Here is a 20,391-nt window from a genome sequence, read left to right on the forward strand (position 1 = left end):
CATTACAGCCTTTTAGGCAGGGGTTGTGATGAACTGCAGGACTGTGCAGAACGGTTGTTGAAGAAAAAGTTGAAGCTTTTCTGAGTCATTGTACGCCGCAAAAATTAAAATACTGTTATAAATTTTCTCCTTAAACCCTAAATGTTTTTCATCACTACCATTCCACACTACTCACTCACGATACTATAGATAAATAAGTTTATTTTAAACAGTTCTGTAGTACGGCTCACAAAGTTTCTTGGACTTAAAAAAGCAAGACGTACAGCTGTTGAATGATGACTGATGTGGAAAGCGCTCTGCACGCAAGGTCATTGCCGTTAGGTAGAAACGAGGCGGGGTGAATGCAAGGGTCTGAAGGTCAGGTAGACAAGGGTGGACAAAAACGGAGCGTAAGCTACTGCAACGAGCGGAAACGTTTACTGGTCTTATATCCCACAATAATATTTCCGCTATCAGCACTGTGAAACGTGAATATTTAGAAGAAAACAAGAACAGTTGCCGTATTTATTGTGCCTGTACACTTATCGAAAAGTCTTAATTTATTTTAAGAATAAGGTAATGCACAGACAAGAAAATCCCACAAAACCACTTAGCATTGCAATGAAGACAATGCCTCTTGTTCATCTGATGCAATGGCCGGGCAAAACCATCTCTTTGCCCGGTCATGAAATGTTATGGCCGGGCAGTCGCCTGGGTCGCCTCCCCCCGGTTCCTACGCGCCTGGTACCATATAACTAAAGGTGCTCATATAGAAAATTTCTATAGTATATAGTATATATGTATATATATGTATGTGTGTGTGTGTGTATATATATATAAATTTCTATAGGAAAAAAATGGCCATGAATGAAAAATAATGAGTACCGTGCCAACTGCAAGATGTTTGTTTATTTACTGCAGTGAAGCGCCATTACAAGTTTGGCCACATTCTTATTTTTTTCCTCAAGTCACATATATGCGGACTTTCTTCCCGTAACATGATTTCCCATTTCCTCATCAATTTGAATCATTTTAGGGGTTTTCGACCACCCTACATAATCACAGCCGCAGACCTTCGGTAATCATTGCAACGTATTTTTCCACAAATATATGCACGAACATATTGTCAACTATAGCACACACAATTTGGGTACACTGACCTCTACATTTGGGTACTTTCGGATACAAGAAGTTTTCAGTTCGGGTATCACTCCAGTACTTACACAAAAAAAAGTATCAAAACAAAATATTACTCTCTTATCTAATACAAATATAATATACACTGTTAATTTCATAACAGTGTGACAAAATAATTTTTTATAGTTTAGATGCAATTTTGGCTCACTGCTAAGGCCTGTGCGTAGGATTTTAAAATGTGAGAAAAATGGAGGGTGGGGGAGGGCAGAGAGAGATATATTATGTCAATCAATGCGGGAATGTCATTTTTTTTTCCCAGGAAAAGGTTTTCAACCACAATAATACTATAGGGTGATTGTCTTTTGTAGGGGCATCACTAAAAATAAATAAGGGGAAACATCCGATAAAATTGTCTGCCACTATGCTAGAGTCCTGGTAAAAGTTGAATTCTACTATTCCAGCCATATGTAAAATTGTTATTTTTTGGATTAAAAGTTGGTGTAAAATTATTGTAAATATTACCAGTGATGTAAATATGGTGACGTACATTTGTATTGTGCCTTAATAGTGTAGCCGAGACTGTTTTCAAAAATACATGGATTTTTAATGTCAGTACGTAACAGCTAGGGCAAAGACTGTTTTACACCTGTGTTGGTTTTCCATTTCAAGTGAATATTCTTCAATTTCTTTTGATTATACATAGTAATTTGGGTACATGTTCCTGGATTTGGGTACGTCTGACAACACTGAACCACATGCAAGATGTCTGTTGTCATTCAACCAACAACAGGTTAATCATCATTGGAGCTTGAAATAACTTTTGCTAGGCAGCGTTGCTTGCAGCGATGACAAGTTTTGAATAAGCCGTACGCCATGCTTTAAAACATATATAAAAAAAAATTCTGAGTGGATTATTGGATGAATATGGTAATATGCACACACAATTTTGAAAATGATACAGCTTACTCACGTTTTTATTGAAGAAACCATTACAATACTGAAACGAGCTTATCTCAAAAAATTCCCTGATCCATAAAAAAAAAAACCAAACACCTCTGAACCACGCTTAACTGGTGTATCCACTTCACTCACTAAATGGGGTCATGCCAAAGACGGTTCTACTCATTCCAGGGTGTATATGCCAGTCCCGCAAGGGATATTTTTGGCATGTAATAATCTCTGCACAGGTAAGTGATAAGATGTACCAAATTATGAAGAAAACACTTGCAGAGTTTTATATTTGTCTTACTAACTTATTCTCCTCCCCCCCTTTCCGTAATCTCTCTTTTCAAACCCACCATCAAGCAATATATGTTACCTCAGTTACCTCTGCTCACTTCCGTTACCCTGTAATGACATCTTTACTAAACTTACCCCAACAGATATAGAGGTTCACTTCAATAATTAAATATAATTCTGCATTGTAAAATATAAAATATCACAAAAGTAAACAATAGTTTATTCACTGCTCTTGTTATATTTATAAAAAAAAATACAATACTATATGTTGTTTCAAATCTTCACAAATAACAAAGTTTACTAAAACAATACGTCACATATTTTCTTTCGTATCAGCAAGTCATGAGATCCATGTGTGTGCTTCCCAGATTTCAGTATGATCTTGTCAGCGTCCATACATATAAACCTGCGGCATTTTAACTTCTTGCCGTCCGCACATTTCCAGTACACCTTCTTGTCATTGTGCCGGAAATGAGGTATTTTGGCAATTTTTTTATTATTATAATTTTTAATTATTTTTGGAAATTTTATTTTCCATATAAATTGGTTACAAAAGGGTGATTTACACTTTGTTAGGCTGGTGTACTCTACTTAGTTAAACTTTGCTGCAGTGGTCCGAGGCACCTTTTCTCAGGGGCCAATCTGATCTTATGCAAGTCTAAAGACGACGTTAGCAGCCCGGATGACATTTCTCCCGCTTGCAGTCACGCCTGGGGTTTGTAATATTAATTCCCCGCATGACTAAATTTGCATACAGCAGCTTCGTGGAGCAGTGCTGAGCCCTGCTAACTGTCACGAATTGGTATAAGGTTCACTAGCAGCAAGACACGACAGGAGGATCCCGTGGGCCTTGCGTCCCACAGACCATGCGTTTTTTGAAGCCATTCCCCCCACTGCTCCCCCACCCTTTTTCTTCTCAGAATTGAAGCCAGGAGCAATGACTGCTTGTGAACTCCTGGGGACGGTAACCGAATTCAAGGCCATCTCAGGCTCGACAGCCACAGATACGATTCTGGTCTTTAACGACATCTAGCGATGGCTATGGTCACTAACGCCACTCGTGGGCGTCGGCAGCCCCGACACTAGCGCGTTCGCGCGGAGGTAACGACAACCTTTCTCCCCCTTATATTTCGGGCCACTAGGTGGCAACACTGGTTGCTCCATTAGCCCGTAGCACTGACACACTCGTTGGCCACAAGTCGATTTCTTAGTACTTCTTCTCGCCACAAAAAGATAGCGCCTCAGTTGCGCAGTCACTCCAGTAAGATCTAATATATTTTATGCCGGACACCTTCGGGTGGGCTCTATAATTTTCGGCTCAGAGCCTAACCCCCTCCAATTCTCTAGAGATCCCGCACTTATGAGATACTGACAATATCCCGCGCTGAAGGGACTTCGGTGCGCACCTCCTGGCTGACTGGTACCTCTTTGTAGCTGCTCTCTTCGGCGAATTATCGGCATCACATCTTGTATTATGTAGTCTTCTCAGACTATAGGGATGAAGTCCCTATCTGAAAATTTAGATTAACCAGTCAGTAGATTAGTAAAAAGTAGAGAACCTTAGTTTTTTTTATTTTCATTTTTCTCTTAAATTATGAATACTTCCGCGTCTACCGCGCATTGTGGTTCGGGTTTTCAGAAACGAGATGCCCTCTCCTGAGCGTCAGGACCAACACCCTGTTCTGGTAAGTCTTGACGTCATCCCTCCTTTAATTTCCCTCTATTGGCCTTTTGCACCATTTAAGTAAACTGTCTGGAAACAGGTCTGATTCTTTGGAATCCACCATCTTTAGGCCTACTACCTCAATCACCGTCAATCTACAGCTCCGGGGGATACCCGCATCATTCAATCATTTTGTTTATGAACTCAAAAAACAGCGGACAGTTAAAGCAGTTCGAGGAGAGGAAATTCATATGATGTTTTGCAAAGACTATATGTACAACCTTTAAAGTTAGCGATGTTAATTTCATTCATTTCTTTAAATATTGTAATTTTTGTTAAACATTAAGGGCCGGCCCTCTGGTAAATAAAGTTAAAGAATATAATAAAATAAGTGTAATTGTAAGGAGTTTATGTAAGATCACTCATCAATGAAAAACAGATGTTACAAAGGAAAATTTAATCAATTAAAAAAAAGAAAAAGAAAGAACAATGATTAATAAAATAAGAAAGTCTATAGACGTAACTGTTGTTTTTATTTAATTAATCCATAATAACGATCCTTTTTCTCCCAAGTGTTCCTAGGGGATCACTAAATTTTCTTTGTTTTCTCCTAGTGTCGCCTCTGTTGACTTTTGATAGCTATTAAATGAGGGCCACATTGTTAAGAGTTTCCAAATATTTTTACCTACTTATTTATTTATTCTTTAAGACACTTGGGGTATAACTCCATACACACGGTGAACGTTGTAGAGGAAGTGATGATGCACCATTTGGGTTCTACCTTCCCTGCTCCTTAAATATTTCACACCATCTACAAAAACAAAACAAACAAAAAAAATTGTAAACTCACCTACCTCAAATAGGTTGAAAAAAAAAACTGATGATTAAATAACACAGGCCAACATTGAAAAAACTTTTTTTCTTAACATACCAAATTCTTATGTTTTTTAGGGTGCTGAATTCAAATATGATACTTAAGAAGCTGTATCACCCACCATTTGTTCACATTATATAAATAAACATATAAAATTAACCGATTTATTACAGAATTTAACAACTTTTATTTTGTTTAAATAAATTGAAAAAGTAGTTATAATGGTTGTAAAGGACATTGGTAGCACTGCTCAAACATAACTGCTGGCAAAAAAAAGTTGAATCTATTTTACAGTAAACAGCTGATGTTTTGTTTATTGTCAACCTACCCTCACTTTCATTTTTCCTGTACATGTGCTCAGTACAATGTCTAATCATGGTTGTAAAAACTATGCTGACTGTTTTTGTTATATTTGTGGTGAGTTTGTGATTAAGAAACACCAAAGAAATATTTCAGACTTTGTGAAAAACATTTATCTATCATACTTTGGAATTAAACTTGGTGATCAAGATAAATCTTGGGCGCCGCATAAGGTATGCTATGTATGTGTTGAAGATCTGAGAAAATGGTCAAAAATGGGGAAAAAAACCTTTAGATTTGCTGTTCCTATGATATGGAGGGAGCCAACAAATCATTACAATGATTGCTACTTTTGCGGTGTTGATATTACTGGGCATAACTCGAAAAACAAGAAGGTAATATGCTACCCTAACCTTCCGTCCGCTACCCGACCAGTAGGGCATGGTGTAGATTTGCCGGTCCCTGAACCACCAGATAATTTAAATTCTATCTCAACGGAAGTTTTGTCTGATGTATCTGAGATAGGTGAACCAGATGTTGAAGAATTCCAATGTAATACAGAAAATGCAGGGCCTAAATTGTTTACTCAGATCAAGCTTAACGACTTGGTCAGGGATCTGGGCTTAACGAAAGAAAAAGCTGAATTGCTTGGCTCTAGACTAAAAGAAAATAACTTGTTGGCGGTTGGAACCAGCATTAATGTTATAGGAAGAGGGAGCAGCAATTTTCCAAGTATTTTGAACAGGAAGGTGACTTAGTGTACTGCTCAGACATTCCCAGCGTGATCAGTGAATTTGGTCTTGAATACAAAAAGGAAGACTGGAGGCTGTTTTTTGATTCATCCAAAACTAGTTTAAAGGCTTTTTTATTGCACAATGGTAACATGTACACATCTATACCTGTTGGTCATTCTGTTCATATGAAAGAAAGCTATGAAAACCTAGATAGAGTGTTAAATAAAATAGGCTATTCTGCTCATGGTTGGAGGATATGTGGCAATTTAAAAATATGTATGCTTCTTGGTCAGCAAGGTGGTTTTACCAAATGTCCTTGTTTCTTGTGTGAATGGGACAGTAGAGCAAGGGATCAACATTGGTGCAGAAAGAACTGGCCTGTGAGGGAGTCTTTAAAACCTGGCGAGAAGAACATTCTGCGCAAAATCCTAGTAGATCCACAAAACATACTCCTACCACCTCTACATTTAAAGTTAGGCCTCATGAAACAGTTTGTCAAGGCTTTGCCTAAAGATGGACCATGTTTCAAGTATCTCTGCCAACAGTTTCCACACCTTTCAGAAGCTAAACTAAAAGAAGGCGTCTTCGTCGGACCTGACATTATAAAAATGTTTGACGTTAACTTTGAATCCACAATGACCTTAAATGAGAAAGAAGCATGGTTATCATTCAAGCAAGTAGTTAAAGAGTTATTGGGAAATGAAAAACACCCAGAATATGTTTCTATTGTAGCCAAGATGTTAAACAAGTTTAAAAATTTAGGATGTTTGATGAGCCTGAAAGTTCACTTTTTGAACAGTCATCTAGATTACTTCCCGGAGAATTTGGGAGATGTTAGTGAAGAGCAAGGTGAGCGTTTTCACCAGGACATTAAAGTGATGGAAAAACGCTACCAGGGCCGCTGGAACACCAACATGATGGGAGACTACTGCTGGTCACTTCACAGAGAAGTTCAGCAAGCAACTCATAGCAGAAAAAGCTACACAAGAAGCTTCAAAAAAAAAAAAAAAAAAAGAAAGTATAAACCAATACCATCTGACAAGTGAAACCTGTATTAGCACATTATATCACTGTTGTAAGTAGCCTACTGTAAATACAAACCATGCTTATGATGAAACATAGTGTTCCATTAATTTTCCCATACAAAGGATTTATACTAAATAATAAATAGCTGATTGCTCGAAAACTATGGGTATACAAAAAAATCAAAGCCAGATTTGGATTCAGCACAAAAAAAACCTATAAATATCAGCTACTAAAGTCAAAAAATTTTTAAAAATAAAATTTTTTGTTGGGCTGTGTAATTAACAATATCTTCAGACTGAAAAAAAAAAATGTTGATCAAACAGATTTTGAGTTGCACACAACCTGAATAGTCTGGGAAGTACAAAATGCATAAAGGTCTCACCAGGTTTAAAGAAATTTTGTTACCCAGATTTCCAGAGCATCATTGAGTAGGTAAAAATTTTAAAGAGATAAACGATTTCGGGTTGTGTCTCCCCTAGATGCCTTCGACAGCAATATTGTGGGTTTCCACGAGGCCGGCTGTTTGTACCTCACAAATGGTCGGCAACTGGAGCAATAAGATTTAAAAGATGCAACACAGTGTATACTGTTGCTGTCTAACACAGGCAGGTAAGCAATACAACTTGAGAACAAAGAACTGAGCATTACATCTGAAAAACAATAGCTCTCATTCTTCATACCACCTGATAATAAAAATTGAAATTTGAAAAGAATATGTTATCTTGTTTTACTTAAATTTATTAAACAGTTGAATAATGATGGTCTGGCTAAGCTTCCTTTAGACATGCAAGCTCTGCCACTACAAGATTACATGAATAAGAAGTAGAGGTGCAGTTATAAATTACACTGAACACACAATGGCACAGACATAAAATAAATTTATTCCAAACAAAACAGATACATACAATTTCATAGACATAAATTCTCAAATGACATTCATAAATTTATGTCTTATATGTGCAGTAACTAAAATTATCTCAGGTGAACAAATTACCAGACACGGAAATACACTTAGCTTAGGAGATTCTCTGATGGGGAGCGTTAAGCCAAAAGGAGTAACTATTGGATATTTAATATAAGATAGATAATTTTTAGGAACAAGATTATATGGTGAATTGATATAAAACTGAAATAACACCGAAATGCTGAACTATACACCATATAACAGCGAAATTCCAGTTAATACACCACCTAGCACCAAAATGCAATTAAAATCAAGAAAATAATCAGTATTTTCAATCAAAACTTAACTCTAATGACATACATAATATTTTAAATATTAAATTTAATGAAAGGAATTTATTTAGAATAATGTTGGTATCGTAATATAATAAAAAATATTGGAGCAAATTAACTTTTTATATCTTGCAACTGTTATTAGTTACTCTTTTTTACATAAAGACCTTAGAACATTTTTCAAACAAAGAACATGGCATGGGCCACAGTATACAAGAAAAGCAAATAGTGGACTATTAATATCTTGTAGTCTTTTTGTAACTGTCAAACTGCCAACAGAGTGAATAAATCACTGTATGTTAAACAATGCATTTCCTATCATAGCATCCTGTTGATTATTTGGGTAACAGCAAGGAGTCCTTGGAGGCCAACAGCCAACGGAAGACTTTCTGCTCCGTGCACTTAACTATTCCATCCACCCCCTTTCCCTTCACCCGCCACCCTGACTCACATCCCATCTTGTGCCCTATTGTTATACCGTGCACGGTTTATCCTATTGCACCGTTCAGGACTGATCGAGGCATTCCCAGTAAAGTACAGCGCACTTAATTACTCGTCCATCCTAGTTTCTGCTGTTTCCTTCCCATGCTCGCTTGCCCTCTTCAACCCGGGCCAATCAGCAAGTGACAACCTTATACTAAAAATTAAAAAAGTATTAAGAATAATTAAAAAAAATATTTATGTAAAATTGGGAAATAGTCTCTTGATATATAAGTATTGTAAAAGACTTGCATCTCAAAATTTAACATTTTAATGACATTTTAAAGTTAAAATGAAAAATGGAAAATGAAAATATACACAAAAAAGTCTTTGGATAAGCAACATGTACCAGAAGAAAAAAAAGGAAGATAATTTTTACAAACCATCGCAACCACTTGAAAGAAAAAATTATTTGCAGATACAAAAAATTTTTAATTCAATACTGCTTGCTCACTAAAATATTGTCAATGGAGCAATTAAACTGTCATTGGCCATACATTAATTCTGTTAGATGCTGCTTTTAAAGAAACAATATTCTAATGAATACAATTTGAACTTGTGAAAACCGAGAGTAAATATTATAAGGCTACCTTTCTTAACAGTACACAACTTATTTTTTACGTTACGATGTAGCAGGGTGTTGATCAAGTAATTCATCCCTGTAGAGTTTATTTTGTATTTTCTGATAGGGAGGTCCATGCGTATGTTCCGCACACTTCAACATTATATTTGCACTGTCCATGGAAATTCGACTACGACATTTCATTCTCTGATTGTCCGAACACTGCCACAAAATTCTCTCACCAACTTTCCGGTGGATGTTGTAGAGGAAGTTGTTGTATATCAGTTGCGGTCTACCTTTATTGCTGGTCACAAATCGCAGAGGACCTACAAACAATAAGAATGTATAAGCTACAAATGAAATCCAAAACAAGTATATGACACATATATTAATTGCACATTGGTAATTAGTAGATACCTGCAAAATTCGCGGTTTCGATGGCCTTTAGGATAGACTGCACATACCCCTGCACACTCGGGCAAAAAACGCAAGTTCATTGGCTGCCGACTTGTAAGTCGTCTCAGCTGGTTTGTCTGTGATTCGATCCTTCTTTGGTTGAGGGTTTATAACTGGTTGAGATTCGTCCAGATGAACAGTAAGCCAATAGCAAAATTATCTAAGAGGTATATGTGTTTGAATTCTAGCCTATCACCGAATGAATCCGCGAATTTTGCAGGTCTCTAGTAATTAGTGTACGTGTAATCTTATTGAAAAACCTTAAAATCTATTCATATAGTTACGAACGTGAGCAGGGCCGCGGCGCGCGCAGTTCGGAGCTGGCTGGCGGCTCCACACGGCCACTGACGTCACGCTTCCGCCGCAACATGAGACATGCGGCGCGCGCCTGGTAGATTACAAGGGTCGCCGCTTCCCCTCCCTCCAGCCCTCCACTCCCCGCACGGCGCTCTGTCTCGGCGGTGTTAACCTGACACCTGGCAGCTGTCGCGCGAACTCCCAATGTCTTTCTCAATAAATCTGGCGTCGGGTCGGCGCGGAATGACGTGACTGGCCCCAGCTGCACTCGTGACTTCTAGAAGTGGCGCCTGGACCTATATAAGCCCAGGACGCCGGTCTCCGAGGGAGTTCAGTAGAGTTGAGTTGGGAGTTCAGTTCTGGGGCGAGTGTCTGGGCGATAGTACTGCGGGTGCGGCGGAGTTCCGAACGAAGTTCCGAGCGAAGTGTTGAGCGGAACCTCGGCGAAGGGAAGTGTGACGGCTGCGGCGGAGTCCCGTGACTGAGGTCCACGAGGGGATCTGCGGCGAGAGTTGCACCAAAAGTGTGGCCTAGCGAGGTGTGTAGTGTGTAAAAACGAGTGACTGGAGAGTAAACATTTTATTAGTGTAATTGATTATTAGGCATTTTTAGAAGATTATTTGTTAGTCATGTAAATATTGGCAATCAATAAAACTGTGTACTAAAATCTTTAAAAGACAAATTATTATTTATGTTTTTAATAATTCGTAACATTTTTGTGTCAGAAGTGGGATAGCCCTAATTAAATAATTTAGGATTGGTTTACACTGAATTAAAAAAAAAATAATTTAGATTTTCGAAATTGCAACAAGTGTTAGGAACTATAGTTAGTTTGAGTGTAGTCATACTGTAGTGAAAGTTAGTTTTGAATGTAATAGAGTTATTGTTAGTTTAATTAAAAGTTTAGGCTAAGATTTTTGAAATTAATAACAGTAATAGAAATACATAATTATTTAGGTTATTCAATTAGTAACATTTTTAGAGAGAGATGGCTGCTGAAGAGGTTAATGTAGAATATATCAGGAAGTTAAGGGTTGCCCTAGAAGAGATCAATAATAAAATGAAAGAAATGGTAACCAGCATGGAGAACTTTACGGAATAAATGAAGAGTGAAAGGAAGGAGAGTAAGAACAACCATGAAGGAAAGAAGAGTGAGTCAAATAATTGCCTAGAGGAAATGAAGAAGGGTCCGGATGAAATGAAGAAGGGTCAAGATGAAATGAAGAATGGTCAGGAAGAAATGGAGAATAAAATGAAGAATTTACAGGAGGAGTTAGAGAATGACATGGAACTCAATACTGATGAAGAAGATAAGCCAAGAAGAGAAGTACAGCCAAGAGAATACCAGCCAAGAGAACAGCGAAGAGAAGATCAGCGAAGAGAAATCAGTCAAGATGAAATTAGCCAAGGAGAGGAGAACAGCCAAGACATGAAGATGAAAGAAGAGCTGAAGAAGAGCACAGAAAATATGAAGATGGGTCACAAAGTGATGAATATTGAACTAGAATAAATGAAGATAAACAGAAGAGAGAAAGAAAAATGCTAAGATGAGATGAATAAAAGCCAAGAAATGATGACCATGAGTCAAGAAGAGTTGGGGAAATGCAAAGAAGAGATGAAGAAAGATGAAGAAGAGGGGAAGAAAGACAAAGAGGTGAAGAAAGACCAAGAACAGGGGAAGAAAAACCGAGAAGAGACAATGAGAACACAAGGAGTCATGAAGATGGTACAAGAAGAAACTAATTGCAGTCCAAATGAGATTCAGAAAAATCAAGAAGAAATGAACCAAGAAGAGGCAAAGAAGAGTCAGGAAGAAATGCTGTGTGAACAAGTAGCTGCGAGCGAAGGAACAGAAAGGAAAAGGGAAGAAACAAGGGAAGAAACAAGCAAACCATTGGAAAGTAATAAGCAATGCTCTCATGAGTATTGGTCCCGTCCAAGGCAACGGTCGGCCTGGCTCGAGCAGCTGACTAAATGACACGCTGCATTGGCGACGCAGAAGAGTCACCGGGTGACAAGAGAAGCTACATCTACTGCAAGAGAGGGTTATCTGGTGAGGCTGTACAGCCCGCGATGGAGGAAAGGCAGGAGGCCTAAACTTCGAGTAACATGGAGACACCTAGGAGGAGATGCATTACCTGTTCAGGACGAACCGGTTTAAGGAGGGGGCAATGTTACGAATGTGAGCAGGACCGCATCGCACGCGGGTTCGGAGCTGGCTGGTGGCCTCGCAGGGCCACTGACGTCACGTGGCCGCCACAACGTGAGACGTGCCGCGCGCGCCTGGTGGATTACAAGGGTCGCCGCTTCCCCTCCCTCCAGCCCTCCACTCCCCGCACGGCGCTCTGTCTCGGCTGTGTTAACCTGACACCTGGCAGCTGTCGCGCGAGCTCCCAATGTCTTTCTTAATAAATCTGGCATCGGGGTGGGGAGGAATGACGCGACAGGCCCCAGACACGCTCGAAACTTCTAGAAGTGGTGCCTGGGCCTATATAAGCCCAGGACGCCGGCCTCCGAGAAAGTTCAGTGGAGTTGAGTTGAGAGTTCAGTTCCGGGGCGAGTGTCTGGGCGATAGTGCTGCGGATGCGGCGGAGTTCCGAGCGAAGCGTTGAGCAGAACCTCGGCGAAGGGAAGTGTGACGGCTGTGGCGGAGTCCCGTGACTGAGGTCCATGAGGGGATCTGCGCGAGAGTTGCGCCAGAGGTGCGGCCCAGTGAGGTGTGCAGTGTGTAAAAACGAGTGATTGGGGAGTATTTAACATTTCATTAGTGTAATTGATTATTAGGCATTTTTAGAAGATTATTTGTTAGTCATGTAAATATTGGCAATCAATAAAACTGTGTAGTAAAATCTTTAATTGGGCTATCCATTTATGAACCCAGTAGTTTTCCCATGACGATTTATTATTTCATTTTAATAAATCGTAACAATATCCAAATATAATCATCAATGTGATCACTATTAATAATTTAATTTTATTTAATTACTACTGTACCCAATCATAATGAAACATACTCACGCCAATGTACAATAAGATAACATGGCAAATAAAATAGGTATTTTTCTGAAGTTTGTTTAAAAATATTTTACGTACAGTTGGGCATGACATTTCACCTTGATTATGCAAGGTGCCAGTAGAAATTTTCTCATTAAATATAATTCGGACACAGAAAATTAGCAAGTTAAATTTATTTTTATAGGTATGTTATGTTAAATTACTTGGTACAAACATGAATACGTATATCCAAACTCAATTACCCATTTTATTAATCCACTTAGTGACTAACTTAATTTTTGATAGAGCTGTAAATTGTGACAATCTAATAAAGAAAGATAAATTTTACAATTATTGTAGTGCACGTAAATTATAAACAAATGAAATCTCAAACTACAATAATGAAACCTATGTATAAAATTCACAAGAGACACATGCAGTGTTTGAAATGAAAAAAATAGAAAGAGGGATAGAGATAGAGGAGAGAAGAGAGGATATATACACACACATATATATATATACATACATACACACACACATATACATATGAGGGCGTACGGTGTTGTAGTGAAAATTATCGGTGAAAATTAGTGGGCGCCACCACGTGAGTGGGCACGTGGACCCGGCTGGAGACCCTAACCCAGGGCGTTACGTGGCCCGTGTGTGGCGAGATATTTGGCCCTCTAGATGTTACACGCAGCTCTCGGCCCTACCTAAGCCCGCTCTCAGCGTCGGGCACGCTTCTAATCCGCAGTGGGTTCTCAGGGCGTCCCACACACCGCCGGCCAGGTTGGGATCCCACGTGGCCCCCCGAACACAAAAAACACGTAACACAGTTAATTGGTTTATTCTACTCACGATTTGTGTCCGTACACGCTCCTTCACTGATACAACTGAGAAAACGCCCGAGGCACGAATCAGATTAGGTGAGGAGGCGAGCCACGCACGTGGCCGCCCCAAGTCGTTACTTATTACACTGATGTTGCAAAAACTCCGAGGAGTGAATATTGAATATTTATACAGTCTCTCCGACCGAGAGAGGCCCCGAGGATGAAAAGAAAGCGATTTAAATAATATTAAGCTACAGAATTACTACTCAGTGAATCAACGGTGATGTCCTTGGGGTGTCGACAGAGACGTCCGCTCTCGGCCGGCTGTAGAAGGAGACTGGGCTCATGGTTTGCAGGTGGCAACAAGGCGCCCTTCGCGCCGAACACAATTACCGTTACAACATTCTGCGATTCCGTGCCCCGGCGAAAGTTAAGTAAATCATAGATTAACATTAATAAATATATAAAAATTACTGGCAATTTAAAGTACATTAATATTTACGTAGTTATTGAGAATTTAGATAAAACATTCCTACCCTCGTCCAAGTCCGTGCCTATTCGGGTCCGCCCGGGCAACGTCTATAGTTTTATAATTAACGTAATATTTAAATTAAAGAAATACATGAGTAAACTGCCACAAAACACTGGGGCAAAAGAATGAAAGAAAAAGGGTTACAATAATAATTAACACATTTAGGGGTGCGGCGCACTGCATCTAAGCGCCCTCTTGCTGTAGTTTGTGGCGCGCAGTTTGAATCGCACACGGCTACGTACGTTACGACACAAATGCCTGGTAGGAAAGGTGTTGGGAAAGGGAACGGAGGATGATCAGGCTCGTGGGGCGAAGCCCCGGCTGACGTCACATATATCAATACATCTGAAAATTCTGGTATTAACAACAAACACAGGATAGGTCTCTCGCCCCTCCCTAGTTACATTCCCATCCAAATTTACAATAATGGCAGTGAGACCTGTTTCAAGTCAGTGAAGAAATTACTTACCTTCTCAAGTTCACACATAAAATGATCACACGTTGAAAGTATTTTCGCTTTATTGAGAATTTTCATATAAGTGTATCAAACATTCATGGGGCGCAATAATAAAGAAACATAATATACAGATGAAGATTTAATATCTTAAGTTTAGATAAACTGAGAACACCAATATTAAACAAACTACTAAACTTTAAAGCCATTGATTTTGGGCACTGGGATACATGTGAAAAAGCATTTTTCTCTTATTTCTTAACTTCCTCAACAGTTTCCATGGGACCTTATTATTTTATGATTAAACATGTTTTCCTTAATAAAGTACTTGAAAAAAATGGTTGAATATGTGAGTGATTTGCGGTAAAGGCCCAACTGACTTTTGTCTTGTAAGTAATATTCTTCTTGTATTTCATCTTTAATGCCACTAATCTAATCATTATACTTTTCTTTGTATACTCAACCATATAGTTTCTCTATTCATCTACCTTTTCTCACGTAACTCGATATCTGCTTTTCAGTTTTAAAGATTTATCAATAATTATTTATATTTAATTTTAAATTGATTTACTTTTTAATATAAAATTGTATATCATAAGCATTTTTAAAATCATTTTTGCTACTTTAAAATTTTTATTTCAGTTTCACAGCCTTTTTAATATCTTAACATTTATTTTTTCATTGTGCTTGTATATCAAATTAACAGTCTCTAATTTAAATTTATCACCGCAGCATAGACGTTCTTTAAATTTGGTGTACTGATGTGTTCCACTGTTCTGATATAAAAGACCCAACAAAGGATGATGTTAGGGGGATTAAATTGAAAAAGATTAAAAATAAAAATGACTTTAATTATGAGATTGCAGGGTACAGAGTGGTTAGTTAGTCTCTAGTTATCCTAACAATGCTATGCTATTAATTAGCTGTAGATTTTGTATTCTGCGGACTGTTTCTTACATACAACAAATTAAACAATGCTGTAACATGTCAGTTGAACCTTAAAAATTTCTTGTCCCTTAGGACAGGATTACAATCACATTTTTTGTTAAGTAACAAGGAACTAGAAACATGTGGTAAATATTGTATGGGTTTTGTGACAGATAGCACAGTTTATCTATGCCCTGTCTTGCATGTTCACACTTACCAAAGTGTAAATAGTAGCTATCCAAACTATCTTATATCACTGTAGTCCTACAATAATTGACAGACTACACCCTCTAACTGCTGGGGGAAAAAACACCGATTGCTATTTCATGGAGCCGTAACAACCGTCGTGATAGTTGCACTAGACCACAAATTTTGATCTCAAAATAGTGGACACAGCAACTTACAATGCTCTGTGAAGCAATAACATATAACCCATTTGTTCTATACGTTGCTGTCGATAAAAAACCAAAATATCCAAAATGGCAGGGCTTAATCATCCACAACAATACCAGATAAATCATTTGGCTGAGGTTACTGATAAAAAGAAAAAAATAGTAATGGTATTTATAATCTGCCAAAATCATCTTTGTATTACAATGTAACAAATAAATTGCAACCAAATGTAATTTGACGGACATTTTAAAGGACACAAAAATACACACTATTAGTGCATAAAATGTTGGCTGGCTTGATAAGATGTGATCCAACTCTGACCTATTCAATATAACTACAAAAATTAAATTAAATTTATGTTTACAACCCATTTCAATAAATAACTAGGCAGAAAGGCACAAACTTGGCATTAAATGAAATCTGTATTAATAAAACATAAAAGCTATAGGTACCTACTAGATATACTTGAGGGGGTCAGGATCATAGTGTAAGTATAAAAGTTTTGTAGCTGCTTTGAGTAAGCTAAATATTTCACCTTTCAAATTATTATTTGGTAGTAAAAACTTAAATCAGCAAAATTTTTGAATTACACCACTATGCTTAAAACTATTAATTATGAGCAAGTACTCACAGAAGATAAACAAAACTGACCTAAATGAGCACTCCAGTGAGAATGAGATGCAGAAACAAACTTTGCTTACACATTACTGTATAACAAAGTCAAGACATTTTGTAAATGAACCACTGATGCAGGAGTGAATTTGCCAGTATGCTTAAATAATAAATTGTTACCGTGAATGCAAATAGGGTATTACTGGACAATGAACACAATGCCAAACTGGCTACCTCGCACGTAGTTTTCTAATTGTCACCTTATCTTTGCCCCGCAGATTTTGAAGGCCTTTTCAAATTTTTACACTTTACGTAAGAGTAAAATGAAAATTAATGTAATGTAATCAAACACAAACTGTCCAGCAAATGTTAAAGTTTTTCCAAGTTCTTCGCGTAGTCCTGCGGAAAAATAACGCACTTTGGAGTCACGCTAACTTGCTGTGTTCTTTCATGCACAACATTCTCCAGCAGCTCTCTTCGCTTCCCTTCGCTGTGGGGTCTGTGCGTGTGCACCGCGCAGTTCGACTTGAGCCGCTTGCCGTCCACTATGACACGCGCACGGCACTTCAGCATGTAGTGGTCCACGCACTTCCAGTACTGCTTCTCGCCCAGCGTGCAGTGCATGTTGTAGATGAAGTCCTCATAGACCAGAAGGTGTTTGCCCTCAGAGTTCCACACATATCTTACGAAACCTACAAATCACAGCAACATTACTCTCACAAAATATATATGTACATCCATTGTTAGCTTAACACGTGGAAGATCTTAATAAAATTACGTCTACATGCTGCATAAACACAAATACCATTCTCAAGTATAGAGATGTACACTCAAGCTTGTTTTAACATACATTTTGTTTTTAGCATTTGAAATAAAAATAAACAATCCAAAAAAGGCATTTTTGTTTAGCCATTTAATAAACTTAGCAAAAATGCATAATATGGCACCAAATTAAACTAAAAAAAAAAAAAATTCTGCTGAAATTAAAGTAAATTAGTAAATATGTTTGAATCAACAAAAGACAGCTCTGGCTGTTTTTACCAAATAAATAAATAATAAAAAATTATAATTAGCTTCAAGTAAATAACTTCTCAATATAAAATTTTGTATGGTAGTGTGTTATATACAGTACGTGAGTTGGCTCGCAGGTGTGAAGGGTGTACACTATGAAGACAAATAAAAGTTAATGAAAATTTTTTAAAAACAAACTAAGTATAGAAAGGAAAAAATAAAATGTTTAAGTATATATTTTCAAATGGTTTTCATCCTTAAAGGTGTCAGGGGACCGCTAAGGAAACAAAACACGAAAACCAATTTGTTAATCAGATTTCAATCCAAAAAGCTAAGCCCACATCTTTAATCAAATATTTAATTTACTCTGGAAAATTAGCAAAATAAACACAATCATCAAATAAGGTGTTCCCTCATGAGTGGTGGTGTTGCGTCTCCTGCATTGGGCAGCTGGCTCTGCCTCGCCCACCGCGCTTATAGCACGACAGGACCGTCTTGCTTCTCTGACACCGTGAGTATCTACTGAGCTACACTGTAGCTAGTAAACTAAGTTCGTATTCTAGCAGGTAGAAAAAAAAATGGCTGCATGTTCTTATGCACACGCGGTAGAAAGATAGGCATGATAAAAAAACTAACTTTAATTTGGAACACAAATAATTACTAGAAATAAAATAATAACAGGACTGGAGTGATATGAATATGGCATGTAAAGTATAAATTCAAACAAATTTTAAAAAATTATGTAAGTCCTCAGTATTCAAATTTAATATAAACATGTGTATAAAATTAATGAATAATTTGGTAAAATAATTAAGATAAATGTTAATTAAAAATGAAAATCAATAAATATGCTGAACGTTTATTGTAATTTATTAATTTTAATTATTTATTAAATAATAATGTATTAATTTAATATAACTCATACGTATGGTAACATAACTTTACTTAAATAAAAACACATGAACAAGTTTATGCATACAATTTCTATTACTACTAATATTCACAATAAATAAATGTTTTTAATGATATGGACCAGTATTCAATATCCATCACTAAAGTATACAATTTAAAACTAGATATATAAATTTTATGTGTATTTAGCCTTTTTTTCATCATGTGAAAATTTTGTTGTTTTATGAGTGAGCATTGTAAAAATTCACTCTCATAATTTTTTCATAATGCATCTAAAGAAGTCTAACTTCAGAATTTGTAATATATAACTATTTCATTCTATTATAATGTAAAGGTACTGACAGATTAATTTTAATATTTATTAAAATTGATATTTATTGGGCCACAGTCACATTGACTAGTGTAAATTATGTATTGACTTTACTCATTACTCAAGAGGATATAAATTCACCTTCTATTTTAAATGAATCATTATGCAAAGCAATGAGGAACATACTGATATAGAAGAAATTTTCCAGAACATTGACGAGTGTAGTCATATAGGAAATAGTCCAAAATATATTTATAATTTACAGTAACATTTATCGACCTATGATTGGAATTATATCATAAAATTAATATAAATTAAGCAAGAATCCTAATATAAATATTTATTAATGCCAAAAACTGGATTTTATATATAAAATTTCATTGTGCTATGTAACAGTGAGTGATTGGACTGATTGAAGTATTAACTATCAAGAAGACTCGTGTAGAAAGACATTGGATTTTTTATTTCACTCAAATGAGTGCATCAACAAACTGTGCAGTGACGTGTACTGAAAACGAAGATTCCCGAAGACAGGAACCACAATGGCTATCCGGATTTGTGGATGTCTTGATCTGCAGTGGTGATGTGTGGTTCGTGAATGTTTCGTTCAAAACAAACAAATCTTTGAGCAAACAAAATCATTTGATTCGTTCGCGATGTAAAGAATCGTTTCTTTGAGAGTTGATTCCTTGAAAGTGGAACATGAGTCAGAGGAATGAAACTGCAAAAGAACGAGATGAGAACTGGCCACGTGGCTAGTCTGATTCGTTCCTTGATTTTGTTCAGGAAGTGATTCATGACTTCGGGAGTTAGAATACTCAGTAATCACTGCATGAGTGTAAGTATACACAAGAGCAAATGATGATAAAATAAAATTGGTAACATGGAAAGGTTTTACACCAGACAATGTCAATGGTTAAGTAGTAGTTTAAAGTTTATTTTTCACATAAACAACCATACACTTTGGAAATAAAAAAAACTATCAAACCATGCAAACTAAAAATAACAGGGAAAGTAATAACAAAAAAATTCACCAACTTACCATTTTTGGGTAAATTACTTCACATTGCGTGTATTGGCTATTTAGAGCAGACCTAAAACCAGGTTGTTTAGTTGTTGCTTATATATTTATTAAATGATAAATTATAAATATCATCTAAAAAAAAATAGCATGTGCAAAAAATGTTTATTCAACAGTGGTTTTTATTTTAGACAAAATTATAATATTAAAATAGTCATCATGTCAAACTTATATGAATATTGATGTAATTTTTCAAACACTCGCTACTATGTCATTATCTAATGTAAATATGTCTGACATGTTTAACTCAGTGTGTCGAGCTCCTGGTCGGAGAACTAAAGGTAGAAATTTTGATTTTTCAGCTGAGTCAGGAATTTTTCACTTTAGAAAATTTTTCCATTCAGATCCAAGA

General features: G+C 36.9%; 1 protein-coding gene across 14 annotated transcripts in view; it reads right to left on the reverse strand.

The window, feature by feature from the left end:
- The window catches only part of LOC134546235 (protein bric-a-brac 1-like), a 284,962-nt gene that overhangs the window by 63,901 nt on the left and 200,670 nt on the right, over window positions 1–20,391 (reverse strand). Inside the window, exons 6-7 of one of the 14 annotated variants that reach the window (XM_063388911.1) lie at window positions 9,473–9,556; window positions 4,550–4,829 (exon numbers count right to left, since the gene is read on the reverse strand). The exons of 10 other annotated variants lie outside the window; for them this stretch is intronic. In XM_063388911.1, the coding sequence (XP_063244981.1) occupies window positions 4,723–4,829; window positions 9,473–9,556 (191 nt within the window). In that variant the 3' untranslated portion in view covers window positions 4,550–4,722. Of the gene's footprint in view, window positions 1–3,924; window positions 4,830–9,008; window positions 9,557–15,623; window positions 17,418–20,391 lie in introns of those variants that run through there. 3 more of the 14 variants (XM_063388913.1, XM_063388891.1, XM_063388886.1) reach the window with 3 other exon arrangements.

Source organism: Bacillus rossius, chromosome 1 (genome assembly GCF_032445375.1).
Source record: "Bacillus rossius redtenbacheri isolate Brsri chromosome 1, Brsri_v3, whole genome shotgun sequence".
Taxonomy (NCBI): Eukaryota; Metazoa; Arthropoda; class Insecta; order Phasmatodea; family Bacillidae; genus Bacillus; species Bacillus rossius.